This window comes from Schistocerca piceifrons, chromosome 8 (assembly GCF_021461385.2).
Source record: "Schistocerca piceifrons isolate TAMUIC-IGC-003096 chromosome 8, iqSchPice1.1, whole genome shotgun sequence".
Classification (NCBI taxonomy): Eukaryota; Metazoa; Arthropoda; class Insecta; order Orthoptera; family Acrididae; genus Schistocerca; species Schistocerca piceifrons.
The window spans coordinates 287,640,310-287,661,250 of NC_060145.1; the positions used below are offsets into that span (position 1 = coordinate 287,640,310).

Here is a 20,941-nt window from a genome sequence, read left to right on the forward strand (position 1 = left end):
TGTTCACTTAGCCATTTGAAAGGCACACACACACACACACACACACACACACACACACACACACATATGTTGGGTCATATCCACAACTGCTTGCCTACATGTGAGTAAGTGACTGAGTGAAGCTGAGTTGCATGAAAAGCGAGTGATGGGGAACAAAATCCATTCTTAGAAAAGACAGCTAACTTGGAAAAATATTTAATTTCTTTTTCGTCATTACTATGTAAAAACTAATCATGTTATTTCTGCCAGTGTAAAATATATTTTACTATAATGTTAAATTTTGCTCAATGGAGCTCATTAACATGTATTATTTCTTTACTTTAAAACTTCCTCCAGTCAGTCAAGAAAAACAACTAACAGTAATTATTGTTAAAAAGGCAGAAAACAGTGTGTATGCATCATTGGGCAGTTTGTCCTCTGAACATCTTTGGCTCTTGCAACAAGCGAAACAGGGGCCAGTCTATACAATGCAGCGAACGAACCGCCGTCGGACCGGTGGTGGTGGTGGTGGTGGTGGTGGTGGTGGTGGTGGAGGAAGCAGAACTAACTGCTTGTGAAAGAAAAAACAAGAAATTATTTAATAATAGTCCATTAGAACAAAAAATTGCAAAATTAGACATTGTCTGTGATTGTGCCTCTGACAAGGGTATGAACAATAGTGGCAACAGTTTTGTGACCCTACAGGATGCTGCGCTCTAGGAATTATATGCATAAAAAATACCAGAAGTTATTGAGTGAGTGATTGGTGGATGAAATGAGAGATGCTGAAACTAAGAGAAATGATCAATGTCTATGTATTGCCCTTACTAACAAGCACAAAATATAGCTTTGTTTTTTTACAAGTGCAGCTTGTAAGCCTGTCCTTGGATAAATTGTGTAAATAAATATCAGACAGTAAAAGTTAAATGAAAGCAAGGAAGTAAACTGAAGTATATTTCTTTTTCTTCTTAGGCTGGTCATCTGGTGACTGTATTTGAAAGAAATGATCGCATTGGTGGTCTTCTCCAGTATGGCATCCCAACCATGAAATTGTCAAAGGAAGTTGTACAGCGCCGTGTCAATCTCTTGGCACAAGAGGGTGTTGAATTCAAGACCAACATAAATGTTGGCAAAGACATTTCAGCTAAGGTAATTACTTCACCGTCGCACTATAGCAAGAGTAGCATAAATTTAATTTACACGTGGTTGCTGCACTTTATTTGTATGTGATGAGCTTCTTGCACAAGAAAATGATGGGATGTCTCTGTTTAAGATGTTTTCAGTTTATGGTAATGGAAAAAATGAATTATAATGCTGTATTTATTGCAAGTGTGCTTTTTTTTTTTAACCTTGTGGCTGTTTCTTCATTTATTTAGTGAATTTGTCAATGTTCCCAGTATAGGAAACAGGTTATAACTGAATAATCCCGTAATTAACCTGCTAATCCAATGATTCGAGACCTGCATACATAATTTTTCTGCTGAGGGCATGTTCCCTGTAGTCTTTAAAATTCCCCACTTTACCCAAAAGGCAGTGGCTTTTGATTCATTTCCTTCATTGTTTGGTGTGACTAAACTGCGTGCTCCTTTATCCTTCAAAGCATTGAGTTCACAGGATACTCTTCATCTTGCTACTATGAATGGTAAAAACTTTGATGGTGTCAATCGCAATAGACCAGGAGCAAGTCTTTTTAGAACAAGGTACTGTTACAGTGGGGAATGTTCAAGGAATTTTAATTTTAAAAAATAGGCAAAAATCTGAAATAAATTAAAAAAAAAAAACAAAAAAAAAAAAAAAAAAAAAACTTGACGAATTAGTTAACACAGAAACTATGAAGAAAGATGAAAAGTTGAAGGGAAGAAGCATGTAACATATATATTGTGTACCTAAAGGCAAGAAGGCTGGAACTGGTGCACGGATAATATTGCACAGAAGGTTTAAAACAAGTGCTTGTTGGATTAGAGAATGAATTATTGTTATAAAGATCAGTCAGGTAGATTCCATGGAAATATAGTAAAAGTTCTTGCACCAGTCGTATGAGAAATAAGAGGCAGAAAAGTCTCATAAATTGCTTCAAGAATCACTGAACATAATTTATAAATGTACTATTTAAATCTAACTAGACCTCAGTGCTAGAACTGGGAAAGTAGTAATGCCTAAATTAATTTGATCACTTGGTGAACGTTAATTAAATTCAGTGGAAAACTGTTGAGCCGGTGTGCGTTCATTAATGCCAGAATAATTAATTATATTTTCATACACATCTGTAAAAACCTATACTTGGTAGTAGTGAAGTTTAGTCAGTAATAGATTGCAGCATTAAAAAGTGGGCTGGTATATTGATACTAGATTTTTTTGGGGGAGGTACTGCAGCATTAAACGTGAACTGGTATATTGATACAAGGTGTTTTTGGGTGAGGCGTGTGCAGAGACAAACCACTATTTTCTCACAGCTAAAATTAAATTACTCAGGAGATAAATTTTAAAAGAAAGAAAATGTATGTAATAAAATGAATGAAACTAGCAAAATTTAGTTAAGTCTAAAAACAGACAAGTTTGAGATGGTTTCAGAAGAAGATTAGACAGTATTATTAGGTGATTAACAGGTAATATAGAGCAGGACAATACTTCTTAAAACGGCTAATGAAGCACCTGGTCTAAAAACATACTGAAATAAATAAGACTAAAAATTTTAAATGAAGAATTTAATAACAGTGCAAGTTGAAAAGAAAATAATCTTAATATTGATAAACAATAAGAAAATTGGTGACATTGAAAGGGAGATATCAGTAGTTAGGAGATTCAAGGAAAGCAGACTAAGCAAGTTGGCAACTGATTTAAGAGATAGGAATATTAAATGATGGAAGTGCAAAAACTGGGACTGGAAATTTATGAGAATTATAAACTCAAAATAAATGGATCAGTTGTTACAAATATATAAGTATCAATAGTGAAACAGCAGTATTTGGTAGAAGTGATAGTGAAATCAATGAATTTCATAATGTAAATATAGTAGATGTGCAGAATACCCTGGATAAACATAAAAATAGAGATTTGTATGACTGTTAAATAACATCTGTGGCTATAGAAATAGGCTTCATTAATAGTGTGTCCTAAAAACATTAATAAGGTGACTGAAAAAGTTGCCACACGTACAGGCATGTCAATGTTAAATAATGCATACAAAGTATATGCATACATAATTAAATAAAAAATACAACCAATAGTACAAAGTAGTTGACAGAAAGAACATTTGTGGTTCTAGAAAGGTATCATCTTGTATTAATGCAATATTTAATTATGGCCTGAAAGTATTAGAATACTTATGAGAGGGTTAACAGACCAAAATTAGGGAAAATACTGGTGAAATTTGGAATTTCTAGAAATTTAATTAATACTTTTAAGTCACAATTAAAAGTGATAGTCATTAACTATTATATCTAAAAATTGGCAAGCAACTTATTTAATGTGGCTAAAATCACAAGAACAGAAACAGGACAGCCACAAATCTATAAATGTGGGCAACAATAAACTATAGTATTTGCTAATGAAAAAGATCTCTTGTAAGTAGATAAAACGAAATGAAACAAAATATACAATAGTGATAGTATGAAATTTTCACTGAATAAAATGAGACCAATGGCAACAGTAGACTAGCAGGATTAAAACTGAAGTATGTGGATGGGAAATGCCAGTTTATTTCAGAAACACAGATTTAAGGGAAAAAGATACAGAAATACAACAAAAGAAATGACATCAGATAGTAAAGGCAGTGAGTCATCAACATATACAAAAAACAAATCTGAATGAAAACTGCACTGGTTTTTGGATGAATCCCCTTTCAGGTTAGAGTGTGTCCTCTCGCCTCCCACCCCACCCCCTTCACACACACACACACACACACACACACACACACACACACACACACACACACACACACACCCCTATCTATCTCTGTATGACCACAAATGCTTTATTCGCGTAATCCTGTTGGCTTCAATCTCCAATAACCTCGTACACCCACATCCTCTTTCCACATGACAAACTTTGTGTCCTGCCATGCCCTCCCAATTCAGTCCCCCATGTTACCACTTTAGTGCAGTGCATGAATTCACTGATTACGGTGCTTACGTTTCTCATTCGTATCTCGTGCACCTACTGCCTGTCCTTCAACATTCCCATCTGACACCTGCCACCTGCCTCCTGCATTTTCCCACCCCTACCTCCTGCTGCACGCATCTTATTTCCCTTCATCTGCTCCACTTGACACAATCCACATGCAATACTGTATGCTAGTTGAAGAAAGAAAGAAAAGAACAGAAACAGCAGAAGTGATGTATTAGGTGCAAGTTTAATTAGCCAAATTAAGCATTCACATTCAAAAGTTTTGGAGATCACTTGTTTAAAGCAATTTAAGGAAAGTTGTGAAAGAGTACCAACATAAATGGTTTCAACACCTAATGAGAAGGCCCTTTGAACACCAACTGTTGTAACTATTCAAATGTACAACAACAAGATAATGGGACTTGGAGGAGGAGGAGGAGGAGGAGGAGGTGGAGGTGGAGAAAAGAAAGAAAAACAGTGAAAGAAAAACAAAGAAAGAGGACTGAAGTTTTGTACAGGATTACCTGTGATAAACTTACACACTTCAGGACTTAGCAAGGTTGGGGCTACCAATTTACTCTTCATAATGCAGCCTTCGCAAGTTCTATGTGGCACTCAATGAGGAATATATAACTGGGGAAATGTGGCTCACTGACACACTTAAAATTTAGATCTTTGGTGCTTTTGGAACCCATCAATATTTCTATATTGATGTTACTGAGCCCCTACTTCCTCAGCCCCTTTTGTCCTCTGCTCCTCCTGATCCCTTCAAAGGAACTGATTCATCACAGCCTATGTTTGCAGAAACATACTTATATATGTCAGCTATTTTTTGATTAGTACTCTTAAATAATGTGTTTATTAATAGTTGGCACATACAGGTACATCAAATGAAGAGCAACATAAAGTTGTTGTTTAAATTCTTCGTTTCCTCTGCAGGATCTCTTGGAAGAATATGATGCATTATTGCTTTGCATGGGTGCAACATGGCCTCGTGACTTGCCCATTCCAGGGCGTCAGCTGAACGGCATTCACTTCGCTATGGAATTTTTGGAAGCATGGCAGAAACGTCAAATGGGTAACCAGCCAACAGAAGCAGCAGCTGCTCTTCTTGCAAAGGATAAGGATGTCATAGTTATAGGTGAGGTTTTTACACTCTGTGTAATTCTGATGAAGGCATTTTTGGCCAAAAGCTTACTTGTTTGTGACAGTCCTTTTGTTGTGCCTAAGTGTGACTCAGCATCTCCGCTATATGGTGAGTAGTAATCTATCCTTTATTATAGTGTTCATATTCTATCCTGGATTTTCCGTTGTTTGATTTTTTTTTTTTCTTTTCCTTGTATGTCAATGTATTGCCCTAATGTGTGTAAATATTTTTGCAACATGTGACCAATGCATAGCCATCCATAATTTGTGCTGTTGGACAGGAAATAGACTTACTTTGTTATGGTACATTGACAAGCGTTGGTGTCTTTGTCTCGATGCTGACTGGGAATATCTTGTGATGATATATGTCTGAAGAGACATCTCCCTAGTCACAGATGCTTATATTGATGTATATAAAGTCATTCCTGCCCATGTCCAGGGCAACTGGCAGCATTATTTTTGATTACATCTTTGCACTGATGTTTCTGTTTCCTGTATTATGTACATTTACATAATAACTCTGCAATTCACAATTAAGTGCCTGGCAGTGGGTTCATTGAACCAGCTTTAAGCTACTTATCTACTGTTCAACCATTTCACTCTGACAGTGCAGGAAAAATGAACATTTATTTAAGTCATTCCATGTGAGCTGTGATTTCTGTTTTTTATGATGATCATTTATTCCTCTGTAGGTGTAACAAAATATTTTCACACACTAAGGAGAAAATTGGTGATTGAAATTTCATAAGAAGGTTCTGCCACAGCAAAAAAAGTCTTTGTATTAATGACTGACACCCCACTTAGTATATCATATCTGTGGCACAATCTCCCTTATTTAGCAATAATACAAAACAAGCTGCCCTTCCTTGTACCTTTTTTTATGCCCTCCGTCAGTCCCATCTGCTGTGGGTCCCACACCATGCAGCAGTACTCTAGAACAGGGCAGACTCTTTAGTAGACCTGTTACTTTTTGTAAGTGTTTTGTCAGCAAATCACAATCTTTGTTTTGCTTTCTCCACGTTATCTGTGTGATTGTTCCAGCTGAAGTATTTGGAATTGTAATCTATAAGCATTTAATTGAGTTTACAGCGTTTAGATTTGTGCAATTTTTCATGTAACTGAAATATAGCGATGCCTTTTAGTGCTCTTGTGGATGATTTCACATTTTTAATGATTTAGAGTCATTTGGCACTTCTTGCTCCATATAGATACCTTCTATAAATCATTTCGCTATTCGTTTCGATCTTCTGATGGCTTTACAAGATGGTAAGTAACATCATCATCTGCAAACAATCTGAGAGGACTGTTCATATTGTCTCCTAAATCATTTGTTTACATCAGGAACAGCAGAGGGCCTACAACGCTTCCTTGGGGAACGCCAGATATTACTTCTGTTTTACTCGATGAGTTTCCATTAAATATCATGAACTGAGTCTTTCCTGACAGGAAATCACGAATCCAGTCACAAAACTGATAAAATACTCTGTAGGTGGGCAATTTAATTAGAAATTGCTTATGAGAAATGGTGTCAGAAGCCTTCTAGAAATCTAAAAGAATGGAATCAATTTTACATACTCCGAAAATTTTGTGTGAAAAGACTTTTATGGCTGATTACTTTTACATATTGCCCATAGGTGGCTGTTTCTCTTATCTTAACCTGCTTTTCTTTCTTCTTTTTCTTTCTAATTATTACAAATGGTATTTTAATGCATTTGGCAATTAATATTGATTTGTATCCTTTTAATAACGTATGTTTCCAACATTTTTATGCATGTCACTATTGTATTTCTATACAATTAATGGGTGTAACTACTCAGCTGCCGAGTTCCATCTGGCATACACTACAGCTCCACTCAGTGTCTATGCATATCACTGATGGACAAAAAATTTCATATTTTGTTTTCATAATCTGTATATAGTTAAAATATAATGTAATTTCAGATTTCCTCTCATAGAAATTTGTTAAATTTCAGGGGTTTTTATGGTATGAGGATGGGGTTTCAAGACTGAAACAGGTTACCACAAATAAAACGTCTCCTTTTATCAAGACTGATTATTTTATTATAATTTGTGTCTGTTACGTAACACAAGCTTCTTCGATGAAGTATCTTATCAGTATCTGTATTATTTTCCTTTCATTTTTCTCAAATGTTAAGTATAATACAAACCACATATGTTACATTGTGTTATGGCTTTGCCTCTAGGGGGTGGTGACACAGGCTGTGACTGTATAGCAACATCTCTTAGACAAGGTGCCAAATCAATTACCACCTTTGAAATACTACCAGAACCACCAGCAAGGCGAAGCAAGGATAATCCTTGGCCACAGTTCCCACGTGTATTCAAGGTTGATTATGGGCATGAGGAAGTGCAGGTAAAATTTGGGCGTGACCCGCGTCGTTTCAGCACTCTTAGTAAGGTGAGTTGTATTCAGATGTAAAATAAAATACTTTTCACAGTCATTAGCCTTGTGCCGCCTTTGATAATACCTTCTACCACTACATAGCTACTAACTGCAATGTTCATGTGTCTGTAGCTTAACATGTAGATGCTTTTAGTTTCTTCTCTTCTTCTCGAACAGTTAATGTTTCACTTCCATACAGATTTGGTGCATGATAGTTTCTTGAAGAACTTTCTGAGCTTTCTGCTAAACAGGCTATTGCAAACTTTAGCACTGGTATCTGTTCACTTAGTACTTCTAACCCTGTCTGGGAAGTTTTCTTTCACTTCATTCTTCGCATCTTTAGTTGAACAATATTGGCAATAATCTGCAACTCTGCCTTCCTTTTTAACATGAGCTCGCATTTTTTGGGTTTTCCACTCTATTTACTCCTATAGAAACTGTGTTTTACTCCAATAGACCCTACTTGATCGTCATTTGCCTAAGAATTTCTAACTTTGATTATTTAAAAGGCCTTTTGGAAGTATAGGATGAGACAGTCGAATGGGAAAGTTTTGAGGACTGTTGGTTGTTATAATGAGGGGAGTGGTTGTAGGAGTGAGGGGAGCACAGCAATATAAATCATTTAAGACTGAAATAAATAGAAAGTGCAGGGTAGCAAAGGCGAAATGGTTGCAGGGGAAAATGTGAAGAAATCTAAAAAGAAATGATTTTTAGGATGACTGACTCACCATATAAAAAAGTCAAAATAAACTTCAGTGATTCCAAAAGCAAAGGTGGTAACATTAAATAGTGCATTGGAATTCCACTGTTAACTGCAGAAGAGAGAATAGATAGGTGGAAATAGTACACTGGAGCTCTCTAAGGGGAATGACTTGTCAGATGATTTGACAGAAGAAGAAACTGGTATCAGAAAGGAAGTATTAATCAGAATTTAAGAGAGTTCTGGAAGACTTGAGATGAAATAAAGCAGAAGGGATAGATAACATCGTCAGAATTTATAAAATCATTGAGGAGGGAAATGACAACCAAATGATTATACAACTGGTGTGTAGATTCTGAGAGACTGGCATGTACCATCAGACTTTCAGAAAGATATCATCTACACAATACTAAAGATAGCAAGAGCAGATAAATGAGAGAACTATTGCACAATCAACATAACATCTTGTGCATCAAAGCTGCGTACAAAAATAGTATTCGGAAGAAAATTTGGGATCTGTAAAATGACAATCATTTTGGATTTAGGAAAGGTAAAGGCACTAGAGGCAGTTTGATAATGGAAGTAAGACTGAAGAAAAATCAAGATACCCTCGTAGAATGTGTCTGTCTATAAAAAATGTTTTGACAGTGTGAAATCGTGCACGATGTCCAAAATTTTGAGAAAAACTAGGAGTAAATTACAGGGAAATATAGGTGATATACATGATGTACAATAATCAAGAGGGAACAGTAAGATTGAAAGATGAAGAACGAGGTGCTTGGATTGAAAAGGATGTAAGACAAGGGTGCAGTCTTTTGCCCCCGCCATTCAGTCTATACGGCAAAGAAGCAATGACAGAAATAACAGAAAGGTATAAGATTGGGATTAAAACTGAGGGTGAAAGGATATTAATGATAAGATTTGCTGATGACAGTGCTACCCTCAGTGAACGTAAAGAAGAATTACAGGATCTGTTGGATAGAATGAGCAGTCTGGTGAGTACAGAATATGGACTGAGAGTAACCTGGAAATAAATAAAAATAATGAGGAGTAGCAGAAATGAGAATAGAGAGAAACTTAACACCAAAATTGGTTGTCACAAAGTAGATGAAGTTAGAGAATTCTGCTACTGTGGAAACAAAATAACCAATGACAGACAAAGCAAAGACGACATAAAAAGTTGACTGGTCCTGCCAAAGAGTGCATTCCTGGCCAAAAAAAGTCTACTGTTATGAAACACAGTCCTTAATTTCTGAGAATGCACTTGTATATTTGGAATACAGCATGTATGGTAGTGAATGATGGGCAGGGGGAAAACTGGAATGGAGGCGAATTGAAGCATTTGATGTGTAGTACGACAGAAGAATTGTTGTGCTGTGTTGTGTTGTGTTGTGAGGTGTTGTGTTGTGTTGTGCTGTGCTGTGCTTTGCTGTGAAGATATCTAGGTTTTTTGCCTTTTTAACACTAAACAGAAGTTTTACATTGCGTGTGTTGTGCCTTCACTTTTCTAGAACTCAAACTGATTTTCCATTTAGTATTTCCTTAAATTTTATTTTCATTCAGTGTTACTAATTTAGTCCAGCAATTACAAGCAATAAATGTCAGATTTATCCTCCTATTTTATTGTCCCTTGCTTTTAAAGCTATTTTTTTGTTTCTTCCACTTCAGAAGCAAACTGGAAGTTCTGTAAAAATCTGGTTGGCTCACTGTAGACTCATAAACATTAGAGGTTTCCCCTCAGTAGAAACACCTGTAGCATAGTTCACCTAAAAACTAGGACAATTTCTTTTAACCTATTGGATAATCTTTGTCCTTTGTTATCCAGAAGGATAACAATTTGGCATTCACAAGTTTTAGCAATCGGGAGAACTTTCAGGCTTACAGTAGCTGCACTGCTAATGGCTCGCTTATGTAAAAGCTGCATTATTTATTTATTGTAGTTTTCTCTCATGCAATCATTATACTAACACAGTAAAAGCGTTTGCAGCAAAATATTTTTTGCACGTATGATTAAATACAAGTTTTTAATGGATACATATTTTCCTTAGGAGTTCCTTGACGATGGTAAAGGCAATGTCTGCGGAATCCGTACAGTGACGGTCAATTGGACCAAGGATGATACAGGTCGCTGGAAAATGGATGAAGTCCCAGACACTGAGAAGGTAATATATACACTCTTGAGCAGTTTAATTAAATGCACCAACTTTGTAGCTTTTTTCCCTAATTATAACAGCAACATGATGTGGCATGGGCTCCACAAGATACTGAATGCATCGGGAAGCCATACTGATACATGATTATCCAGTTGCCATCCACAACTAAGTCAAAACTCGTAATTTTGTGTGATCAGGACAGTTTCAGTAAAAGCATTCATAGAGACTTGTTGAAACTGGTATTAAGGAATGCCAATCTTGCTTTTGGTATCCCAGATGTGCTCAATAAAATAAGTTGACTTGGGAGGAAGTGCAATCAGTCTTTTTAGTGGTGTATTCCTCAAACTGTCCTAAGGCAATTTGGGATTGATGTCTTAGTGGATGCTGTCTCCTTATGTTAGTGAAAATTAGAAAAAGCCAGAAGGATATATGTGATTAAAATGAACTTTATACTAATGATTAGATGCATGACAGTACACAAATGAGAAATGAGGGGTAACAGCACTGTACATTATTTCAACTCAAGTGGAGCCATACAAATGCACAAGATAGAATTCCCCCCTCCTGCTATGGTGTCTGGAGTATTCATTACAGAATTCTCAGGCATCAGGGATAACAATTATTAATCTGAGCTGAAGCTTTTTGTGTCACCTATAATATTTAGTTCTTCTAGCATGACACTCATCCAAAGTAAAAAACTTCTATGAAAAAAATTCAATTTATCCTCCCTCATCAATAAATTTCTGCAGATGCCTATATGTGAACACCCCCACTTCCTTTATTGTAATAGGAGTCTCTAAACATGTTGGCTCTGAAATATGTCTGGTAAAGTCATTGCTATTTTGGTTACCCTCAAGACATTGGAATCAAGATTAAATGTTGTTTTCATTGAACATTCCATGATTTTGTCCACAGTGGTGCTCAATAATGGAAGCTGCCAAACTGCAGGTACCCCAGTAGCAGAAAGCAGGTACACAGCAAGCACTGCAGGAGGGAGTGGGACATGTCCAATGAAACACAGTATTATTCTCTATAATGCCATTAAGAACACAAAATATGTCATTAAAGTGCACACCACAGATTGAGGTATTTTTGTTTGTTTGTGGACAATGAAAGCTGATGGAATGGCATGTGTGCCACCAGCTCAGATCAGAGCATTTGTCGTAAGACTATCAGCATAGATTGGCCCATGTGCATTGCAGTGTTACAGTATTGAGCCTTCTATAGTAAATGAAGCTGTAGTATTTCTAAAGGCCATAAGGATAACCTGTCTCTCTGGCTGTGCTGTGGTCTAATTGAGACATGCAGTATCCACTGTTACCAAATATATTCCTCTCTCCACTGGTTCTCTATAGAAGTCGGTGCATGTATATGTTTGAAGCAACTTCAGGTGGGTCAACTGTTGCTGAATATTAAATTCAAATTCAAAGCAATTAGCATTTGACATCCAGAGGGCTAGGCCGCTCCTACCACGAGCACACCAAAGTAAGACTGTCTTCATTGGTTCCTGCTCTGTTGACACTTCAGTTACAGCCTAGACATGAAAATTTCGACTGTTTCAGGAGAAGATATAACTTCAGCCTTAATGAAACTTAAGAACAGGTTTCTTACATTCTCAGAAATACCTGCTGTGTGTGTGTGTGTGTGTGTGTGTGTGTGTGTGTGTGTGTGTGTGTGAGAGAGAGAGAGAGAGAGAGAGAGAGAGAGAGAGAGAGATTGAGTGTGTGTGTGAGAGAGAGAGAGAGAGAGCTAAAAGTTTTAGTAGTAGTTATGAAAAATTCCATAAGTAAATAAGTATTGATTGTTAGAGAACAGTGGCGAATGAAGGAGTTCTTAGCAGATACAGCTTACTGAGGAGTACGGTATGTGACATAGTTCAGCCTTTAACTGCTGTGGACGAGTTAACTCATCATGATCCACCTCTCACTAGGTCCTGAGGATGTGTTTAAATGCAGTCCATGGGTTTTCCTGAACTGCTATTGACTTGTTTATGCATCCCATTCTGCCGATGTCTCGCTCTTGAGGACAAGTTACTTCCATACCTGGGCTAATAAAAAAAAAATTGAGTATTTATCATATAGCTTATATGCCTCTGTGCATGCAATCATTTGAAAAACAAAAAAAAAAACAACATTTTGTCATTTTGAACCGTTTATGAAATATGATGATTGTTAAGACCACATGATCTGCAATGTGCAAGGATGGAAAGGGGTGGACCATCCGTTAGATTTGAAAATAAGTAACTCGAGAATGAAATGAGATATTATTCTGCTCTCAATTTAAAAAAAAAAACATTTTGATATCTTAGCTACATTTCATACATTGTGATGTATGAGCTAATAAAATCAACCAGAAGCAAAGTTCACAGTATGCATTTTTACCTCTGCAAACCCACTAAAATTTCCAGCAATGTTTTACTTAATTTGATGCATTGCACTAACTATGGCATGCAATGAATAAAAAGTCAGTCCTGTATTGAGTCTTATCAAACTTGAAGATGTGCAGAAAAAATACTTTTTCACTAATTGTTTTCTTAAAATCAGTTAAGTATTTCATAGTGACCACAGTGCCATCACTCAGCACAGGCACCAGCATTTGGCAAGTAGTACAGCCATAACAAAAGCACTACTCAGAATAGACTGCAGAGAGCACATCCGTAGTGGCGAAAGGGTTACTATTTAGGTATCTACATTTTGATGCAATATTGTTGCACATATAATCATACCATTTAAATATTTAGAAATTTGCAATACAGTCTAACTGTAAACTACAGTGAGAGCATCACTTGTGGGTTTAGCCCTCCCAGAAGAAGGCAACAACTACCATACAAGAACACTAAGAATTTCCTGTGCAGTCCAGTCCTCAGTGGATTACATAGATTCTGTTGATTTGCATTTGTTGTATTGGTTACTAACTTCCATGTAGTGTTTGTGTATTAGTGGCACACATACTAGAGAGCTTGTCTGCACACAGTGTCACCAATGATTTGAAAGACATGCTATAGAGGGGCTTATGATTTTGTGGAACAGCCTGTAACTGCTGCTTGCGACGCCAGTGGGTTTGCAGACAGACTGTGGCATATAATTTTTAGGTAAAACAGGGATAATGGAAATTGGATATAATCATCATCTTTTCTTACAAACTCCATTTGTGATCCATCTGCGTGCCATATTATCCCAAGTTTCCCTGACCATACGTGTCAGTGGGTTTGAGCCACACCAGTCCTTACTTTTATTTGTGTGAGACCTCGTTTATCTTATTCTGTGGCAATATTTGTTCTCTCTTGTGGGACATCTTTCAATTTAACTCCTTTCTGCTTTGACAGAAAATGATGAGAGATGTGGGTTCTTATTTCCTTTCTTTAATTCATCATTTTGATGAGCATCACTTACACTGCTCATTTGGTCTTTTGATGTAACTGAATTGCCTTTGACATTGTTTCAGAAGTTTTCCTTGTGATTTGGAAAGATCCCCAGTTATTTAAACAAAACTTCGGTATGAGGCTTTGAGCACCCATTAATATTTCAGTAACAGTAACAATTATGCTGCAATGATAAGATTTTCTCAAACTTTAAATTGTCAGCTCAGTTCTGTCTAAAACAGTTCAAATGTTGTTCACAGCAGGTGTCTCTAAAACACAGCACGCACACTGTGAATCCAACAATAGTTAATTCATAACCAAACAGTATGATCCCTACCGAAACATCAAAATAATATGAAATAGGCTGAGCCCACCCCCAAGTCCTTACATAACATTATAATAATAATTGTCATTGTCACCATTTGAGACTGATTTAAAGATTTGTTGCCTGTTGACTGACAAAATCAGTTAAAACTGTTGAGTGTATTATTTATTTTTATACATTGAAAATTTGTTCAATGAAATACACCCTGAACATGTTAATGGCAAGTTAATCACTTCACATTATGTAGAGATATAATTTCAGTACTTGCAAAGCTCTTACATAATTATAAGACACCACATTTAAAGATGTTTGCTTGTGGATTAAAAAAAAAATTGCAGTTGCTGTATTTATCTATCTTTTTTATACATAAATTGTGAGTGTTTTTTTTTTTTTTGTTATGTACAGTTTGAGATTGTCTTATAATAGCTTTCGTTTCTTAATTTCCCTAATTGCTGTACTCCATCATCATTTAAGACTGATTATGCCTTTCAGCATTCAGTCTGGAGCATAGTCCTACTTATAAAATCCCTCCATGATCCCCTATTCAGTGCTAACATTGGTGCCTCTTCTGATGTTAAGCCTATTACTTCAAAATCATTCTTAACAGAGTCCAGGTACCTTCTCCTTGGTCTACCCCGACTCCTCCTACCCTCTACTGCTGAACCCATGAGTCTCTTGGGTAACCTTGCTTCTCCCATGCGTGTAACATGACCCCACCATCGAAGCCTGTTCGCCCTGACTCCTACATCTATAGAGTTCGTTCCCAGTTTTTCTTTGATTTCCTCATTGTGGACACCCTCCTGCCATTGTTCCCATCTACTAGTACCTGCAATCATCCTAGCTACTTTCATATCCGTAACCTCAACCTTATTGGTAAGGTAACCTGAATCCACCCAGCTTTCGCTCCCATACAACAAAGTTGGTCGAAAGATTGAATGGTGCACAGATAACTTAGTCTTGGTACTGACTTCCTTCTTGCAGAAGAGAGTAGATCGTAGCTGAGGGCTCACTGCATTAGCTTTGCTACACCTCGCTTCCAGTTCTTTTACTATGTTGCCATCCTGTGAGAATATGCATCCTAAGTACTTTTAACTGTCCACCTGTTCTAACTTTGTTCCTCCTATTTGGCACTCAATCCGTTTATATCTCTTTCCCACTGACATTACTTTCGTTTTGGAGAGGTTAATCTTCATACCATAGACCTTACATTTCTGATCTAGCTGTGAAATATTACTTTGCAAACTTTCAATTGAATTTGCCATCACAACTAAGTCATCCGCATATGCGAGACTGCTTATTTTGTGTTCACACGTCTTAATCTCACTCGGCCAGTCTATTGTTTTCAACATATGATCCATAAATAATATGAGCAACAGTGGAGACAGGTTGCAGCCTTGTCTTGCCCCTGAAACTACTCTGAACCACGAACTCAATTTACCATCAGCTCTAACTGCTGCCTGACTATCTGTGTAAAGACCTTTAATTGCTTGCAAAAGTTTGCCTCCTATTCCCTAATCTCGTAGAACAGACAATAACTTCCTTCTAGGAACCCTATCATATGCCTTTTCGAGATCTATAAAGCGTAGATACAATTCCCTGTTCCACTCGTAACACTTCTCCATTATTTGCCGTAAGCTAAAGATCTGGTCCTGACAACCTCTAAGAGGCCTAAACCCCCACTGATTTTCATCCAATTTGTCCTCAACTAATACTCGCACTTTCCTTTCAACAATACCTGAGAAGATTTTACCCACAATGCAGATTAAAGAGATACCTCTGTAGTTGTTGCGATCTTTTTCTGTTTATATGTTTAAAGATTGGTGTGATTACTACTTTCCTCCAGTCTGATGGAACCTGTCCCGACTCCCACGCCATTTCAATTAACCTGTGTAGCCATTTAAGACCTGACATTCCACTGTATTTGATGAGTTCCAACTTAATTTCATCCACCCCAGCCCCTTTTATTGCACTGTTCGATTTCGAATTCTGGCGTTAAAATCACCCATGAGCAGAACACCGTCCTTGTCCTTTACTCTAACAACTACATCACTGAGTGCATCATAAAAACTATTCATCATATCTTGATCTGTCCCTTCACCATGCGAATATACAGACACAATCCTAATTTTCTTGCTAGACAGTGTCACATCTATCCACATCAGTCGTTCGTTTACATACCTTATTGCAAGTACGCTGGGTTCCATTTCTTTCCTGATGTAAAGCCTTACACCCCATTGTGCTATTCCTGCTTTGACTCCTGACAGGTAGACCTTGTATTCTCCAACTTCCTCTTCTTTCTCACCCCTTACCCGAATGTCACTAACAGCTAAAACGTCCAACTCAATCTTACATGCAGCCTCTGCCAGGTCTACCTTCTTTCCAGAGTAGCCCCCATTGATATTAATAGCTCCCCATCTTGTTACCATTCGTTTGCCGAGTCGTATCTTACTCCATAACTTAATGAAAAAATCTACTGCAAGGAGCAACTGTTTTTCGCGATTACAGAATTTTTGCAACATTTTCCTCCAGTTTCACTGAGTCTGGTGCATGAAATTGTGGTGGAGGTGGCTTGGTTACTACAAATTTTGTGCTAGATAGGTTCCCAAAATCCTGATGCAAGATCACAGAAAACAAAAGAGGATTACCAGATAAATGGTAACAAAGTTAACGATTGTATCGTAACTGGTGATGTGACTTCGGTGAAGTGTGTCAGTTGTGTGTTGATTTCTTTGAATGTGGCACAACAATTAATTCAGAGAGATATTGTCAAACACAACTTTTGTTTTTTCATGAGAAAGCATGTTCACACAAGGCCAGTTGTACTCGAGAGCTCCTGCAGGGTTTTAGATGGGAGGTGTTTAATCATCGATGATACAGCTTGGATTTAGCACTGAGTGACAACCACCTCTTCATAGCAATGAAGACATGGCTCGCAACATGACACTTTGATACTGATGCCGAAGTGCATGCAAGTATAAACCAGTGGTTGCAATCGTAGGCGGCAGATTTATATGAAGATGGTATTGAAAAACTTATGCCATGGAATGATAAATGCCTTAGTTTGAATGGCGGTTATTAAAGCGTAAGCAGATCATTTTCTCTTCTAGTGTTGTACTTGTGAATATTTCTGTTACTTTCAAACGTGGATTGTTGATAACAAATTTCATAAGAGAATAAAATGAAAAGGATAGTTGGTACTCACCATATAGCAGAGATGCTGAGTCACAGATAGGCACAACAAAAAGACTGTCACACATTGAGCTTTTGGCCAACAAGGTCTTTGTCAAAACACACACACACACACACACACACACCAGCTGCTAAATACTATGTGGCCCGCCCTTGTTGGCTAAAAGCTTATTGTGTGGCAGTCTTCTTCTTGTGCCTGTCTGTGACTCAGCATCTCCACTATGTGGTGAGTAGCAACTATCCTTTTCATAATATTGTTACATTCCATCCTGAATTTTCCATTATTTGATAAGAGAATAAAAGTAATATGAGGCAGAGATTAATATGCCCATCTTCTTGAAGAGATACCTGCAAGAACAACTCCACACACAGTTCTAATTATTTTCTTTTGCAATGAATACTTTTTGCCTAAGCAAGAAGTTGCTCCAGAAAATTATGCCATAATATGGACAGTGAATGAAAATACATAGCAGATCATTAGCATAAAGCAAAAGCAGCATTGGGCCAATGATTGAACACTGTGGGACTCGCAAAGTAATTGCTTCACATTCTGATGACATGGCGTGTCTCTTTGTAGCCTTGGGTAACTTTCTGCATTCTGTTTTTCTTAATAAGAACCAAATGATGCATTTGCAGACCTATGTATTTCATAAAAAGTTAGCTTCTCTAACAGAATATTATGATTATAATGAGGGAAACATTCCACGTAGGAAATATATATCTAAAAACAAAGATGATGTGACTTACCAAATGAAAGTGCTGGCAGGTCGACAGACACACAAACAAACACAAACATACACACAAAATTCAAGCTTTCGCAACAAACTGTTGCCTCATCAGGAAAGAGGGAAGGAGAGGGGAAGACGAAAGGAAGTGGGTTTTAAAGGAGAGGGTAAGGAGTCATTCCAATCCCGGGAGCGGAAAGACTTACCTTAGGGGGAAAAAAAGGACAGGTATACACTCGCACACACGCACATATCCATCCACACATACAGACACAAGCAGACATATTTAAATATGTCTGCTTGTGTCTGTATGTGTGGATGGATATGTGCGTGTGTGCGAGTGTATACCTGTCCTTTTTTCCCCCTAAGGTAAGTCTTTCCGCTCCCGGGATTGGAATGACTCCTTACCCTCTCCTTTAAAACCCACTTCCTTTCGTCTTCCCCTCTCCTTCCCTCTTTCCTGATGAGGCAACAGTTTGTTGCGAAAGCTTGAATTTTGTGTGTATGTTTGTGTTTGTTTGTGTGTCTGTCGACCTGCCAGCACTTTCATTTGGTAAGTCACATCATCTTTGTTTTTAGAATATTATGATTGACGCAGTTCTAGGCGCTTCAGTCTGGAACCACGCGACCACTACGGTTGCAGGTTGGAATCCTGCCTCGGGCATGGATGTGTGTGATGTCCTTAGGTTAGTTAGGTTTAAGTAGTTCTAAGTTCTAGGGGACTGATGACCTCAGAAGTTAAGTCCCATCGTGCTCAGAGCCAGCCAATGAAATGCCTTAGACAAGTCTCAGATAATTCCAGTTGGTGAAATTTCATCATTTAAAACTTTTATTACATGCTCAGTAAATGAAAAAATAGTTAAGTCAGTAGAATTGCTGTTTTTAAATACGAAGGTGTTAGATAACCTTAGAGTACACTGGCTTTTAAAAAAGTTTGGAAAATGATGTAAGGAGTGACACTGGATGGTCATAGAAAAAAATCTGTGAAGTCACACTTTTTATGGAGAGGTCTAACAGTGGCATACTTGTCTTTTTGGGAAAACATCTGGAGTTAATGATACATTACATAGTGGCTAAGAACACTACATATTATAGTGCTACACATCTATTGCCTTGTTAGAGATGATATTCGCCCCCTCAGGAACTTTTACTTTTTAGAGTACACTGTCATTACAGTATACTAAATTTTACCAAAAAAATTCTTTTAGTATATTTTAGATGGTAGCTGAGCAATATGTCTTACTGCACTTTTATCTTTGCTGAAATATCGTTAGTAGATATATGCACCCACCCCCCTCCCCACAATGCGCGCACAAGCGCGCGAACATAGAAGGAACTATCTAAAAGGGAGACATACTAAGGGACTATTCAAAACAAGAAAATTACAGATGCTGTGGGTGTTTCCTGTTTCATCATTTTATTAAAGAGCTCTATTTGGTTCTGTTTAACCATTGTGTGCATAGTTACTCCAGCAATATCAGATGTTAGTATACTGTTTTGCACCTTAAGCAGACATACTGATAAACACTGAATGTTTGTTACAGGTTTACAAGTGTGATTTGGTGCTTCTTGCAATGGGCTTCCTGGGACCAGAACGTTACATTGCCAATGAATTGGAACTGAATCTTGATCCTCGCAGTAATGTGGAAACACCTACTGGACAGTATTCAACTTCAGTACCTCGTGTTTTTGCTGCTGGAGGTATGTAATGACTTCTTTACATGCTAGTTAGTGAGTTAGGAAATTATTCTATGTAGTAAAAAGTCTTGTCAAGAAGGTATGATTCCAGTTTGTGTTTGAAATTAATTTTTATCGACTTTTAGATTCTTCATATCACTGGGTAAGAGGTCAAATATTTTTGTGGCTGAATACTCTAGGCCTCTCTTTTTCACAAAAAGGCCGAGTTATTTGTCCTTACATATATGAATGTTACTGTTGGTTTGAAAATGTGATTGACTGTAATGGGGAGGGGGGGGGGGGGACGTACTGTGAAACTTTTTCAGTATGCCCCCCCCCCCCCCCCCCCCTGTTTAAAGAAATCTAAAAAAAGGGATTGAGTAGATACCACATATTATCCTTATTACATGCTTCTGTGCAGGAAACATTTTCCTATTCACTGAGGAGTTACACTATTACATTGATGCTAACCAAATAAATAGAAAAACTTCATTGTCTTCTTCGATAAAGGTGCTGATTTGATGGGCATGGTCAATTGCATCTCCAGTTATATAACTGTGGATCCATCCTCCATTGCATTTGTCAGTGTTCGGTATTCTTCATAGGTAGCAAAGGAGTGTTCTTGTGTATTATTTCCCACTGGACGTGCTTTGTAAATAATTATACAATTTGTATTTGAATTATCTCTACAAGTGTGTTAAGTTTTTATAGCATCTCCTACACATGCATTACTCATACAAAAGGGCTATGTCATTTTGCCCTGCTGCTGTTGCTGTTGTGGTATTTGCTTTCCATGCTACTCTATTATATGCAAGTCTCATCATCTTAAAATAACTACAGCAACCCACATCCATTTGAACCTGCTTACTATAGTCATGTCTTGGTCTCCCTCTGCAATGTTTTCCATCTCGAAATCTGTCCTATCATCTGATTCCTTCTTTTAGTCAAACTGTGCTACACACATTTATTTCTTCGCCATTTCTATTGAGCACCTCCTCAGTAGTTAAGTGATGTACTTCATTTAATCTTCAGCATTCTTCTGTAGCACCATGTTTCAAAGGGTTTTATTCTTTTCGTGTCTGGCCTGCTAATTTTCCATGTTTTACCTCCATACAATGCTATGCTCCAGACAAATGCATGCAGAACAGATTTCACAAACACTTAAATTTATGTTTGAT

General features: G+C 37.4%; 1 protein-coding gene across 2 annotated transcripts in view; it reads left to right on the top strand.

The window, feature by feature from the left end:
- The window catches only part of LOC124712048 (glutamate synthase [NADH]), a 386,910-nt gene that overhangs the window by 350,183 nt on the left and 15,786 nt on the right, over window positions 1–20,941 (top strand). For both annotated transcript variants that reach the window (XM_047242338.1, XM_047242339.1), the window contains 5 exons: window positions 952–1,128; window positions 5,023–5,224; window positions 7,434–7,648; window positions 10,382–10,495; window positions 19,631–19,787. In XM_047242338.1, coding sequence (XP_047098294.1) covers window positions 952–1,128; window positions 5,023–5,224; window positions 7,434–7,648; window positions 10,382–10,495; window positions 19,631–19,787 — 865 coding nt within the window. The remainder of the gene's footprint in view (window positions 1–951; window positions 1,129–5,022; window positions 5,225–7,433; window positions 7,649–10,381; window positions 10,496–19,630; window positions 19,788–20,941) is intronic.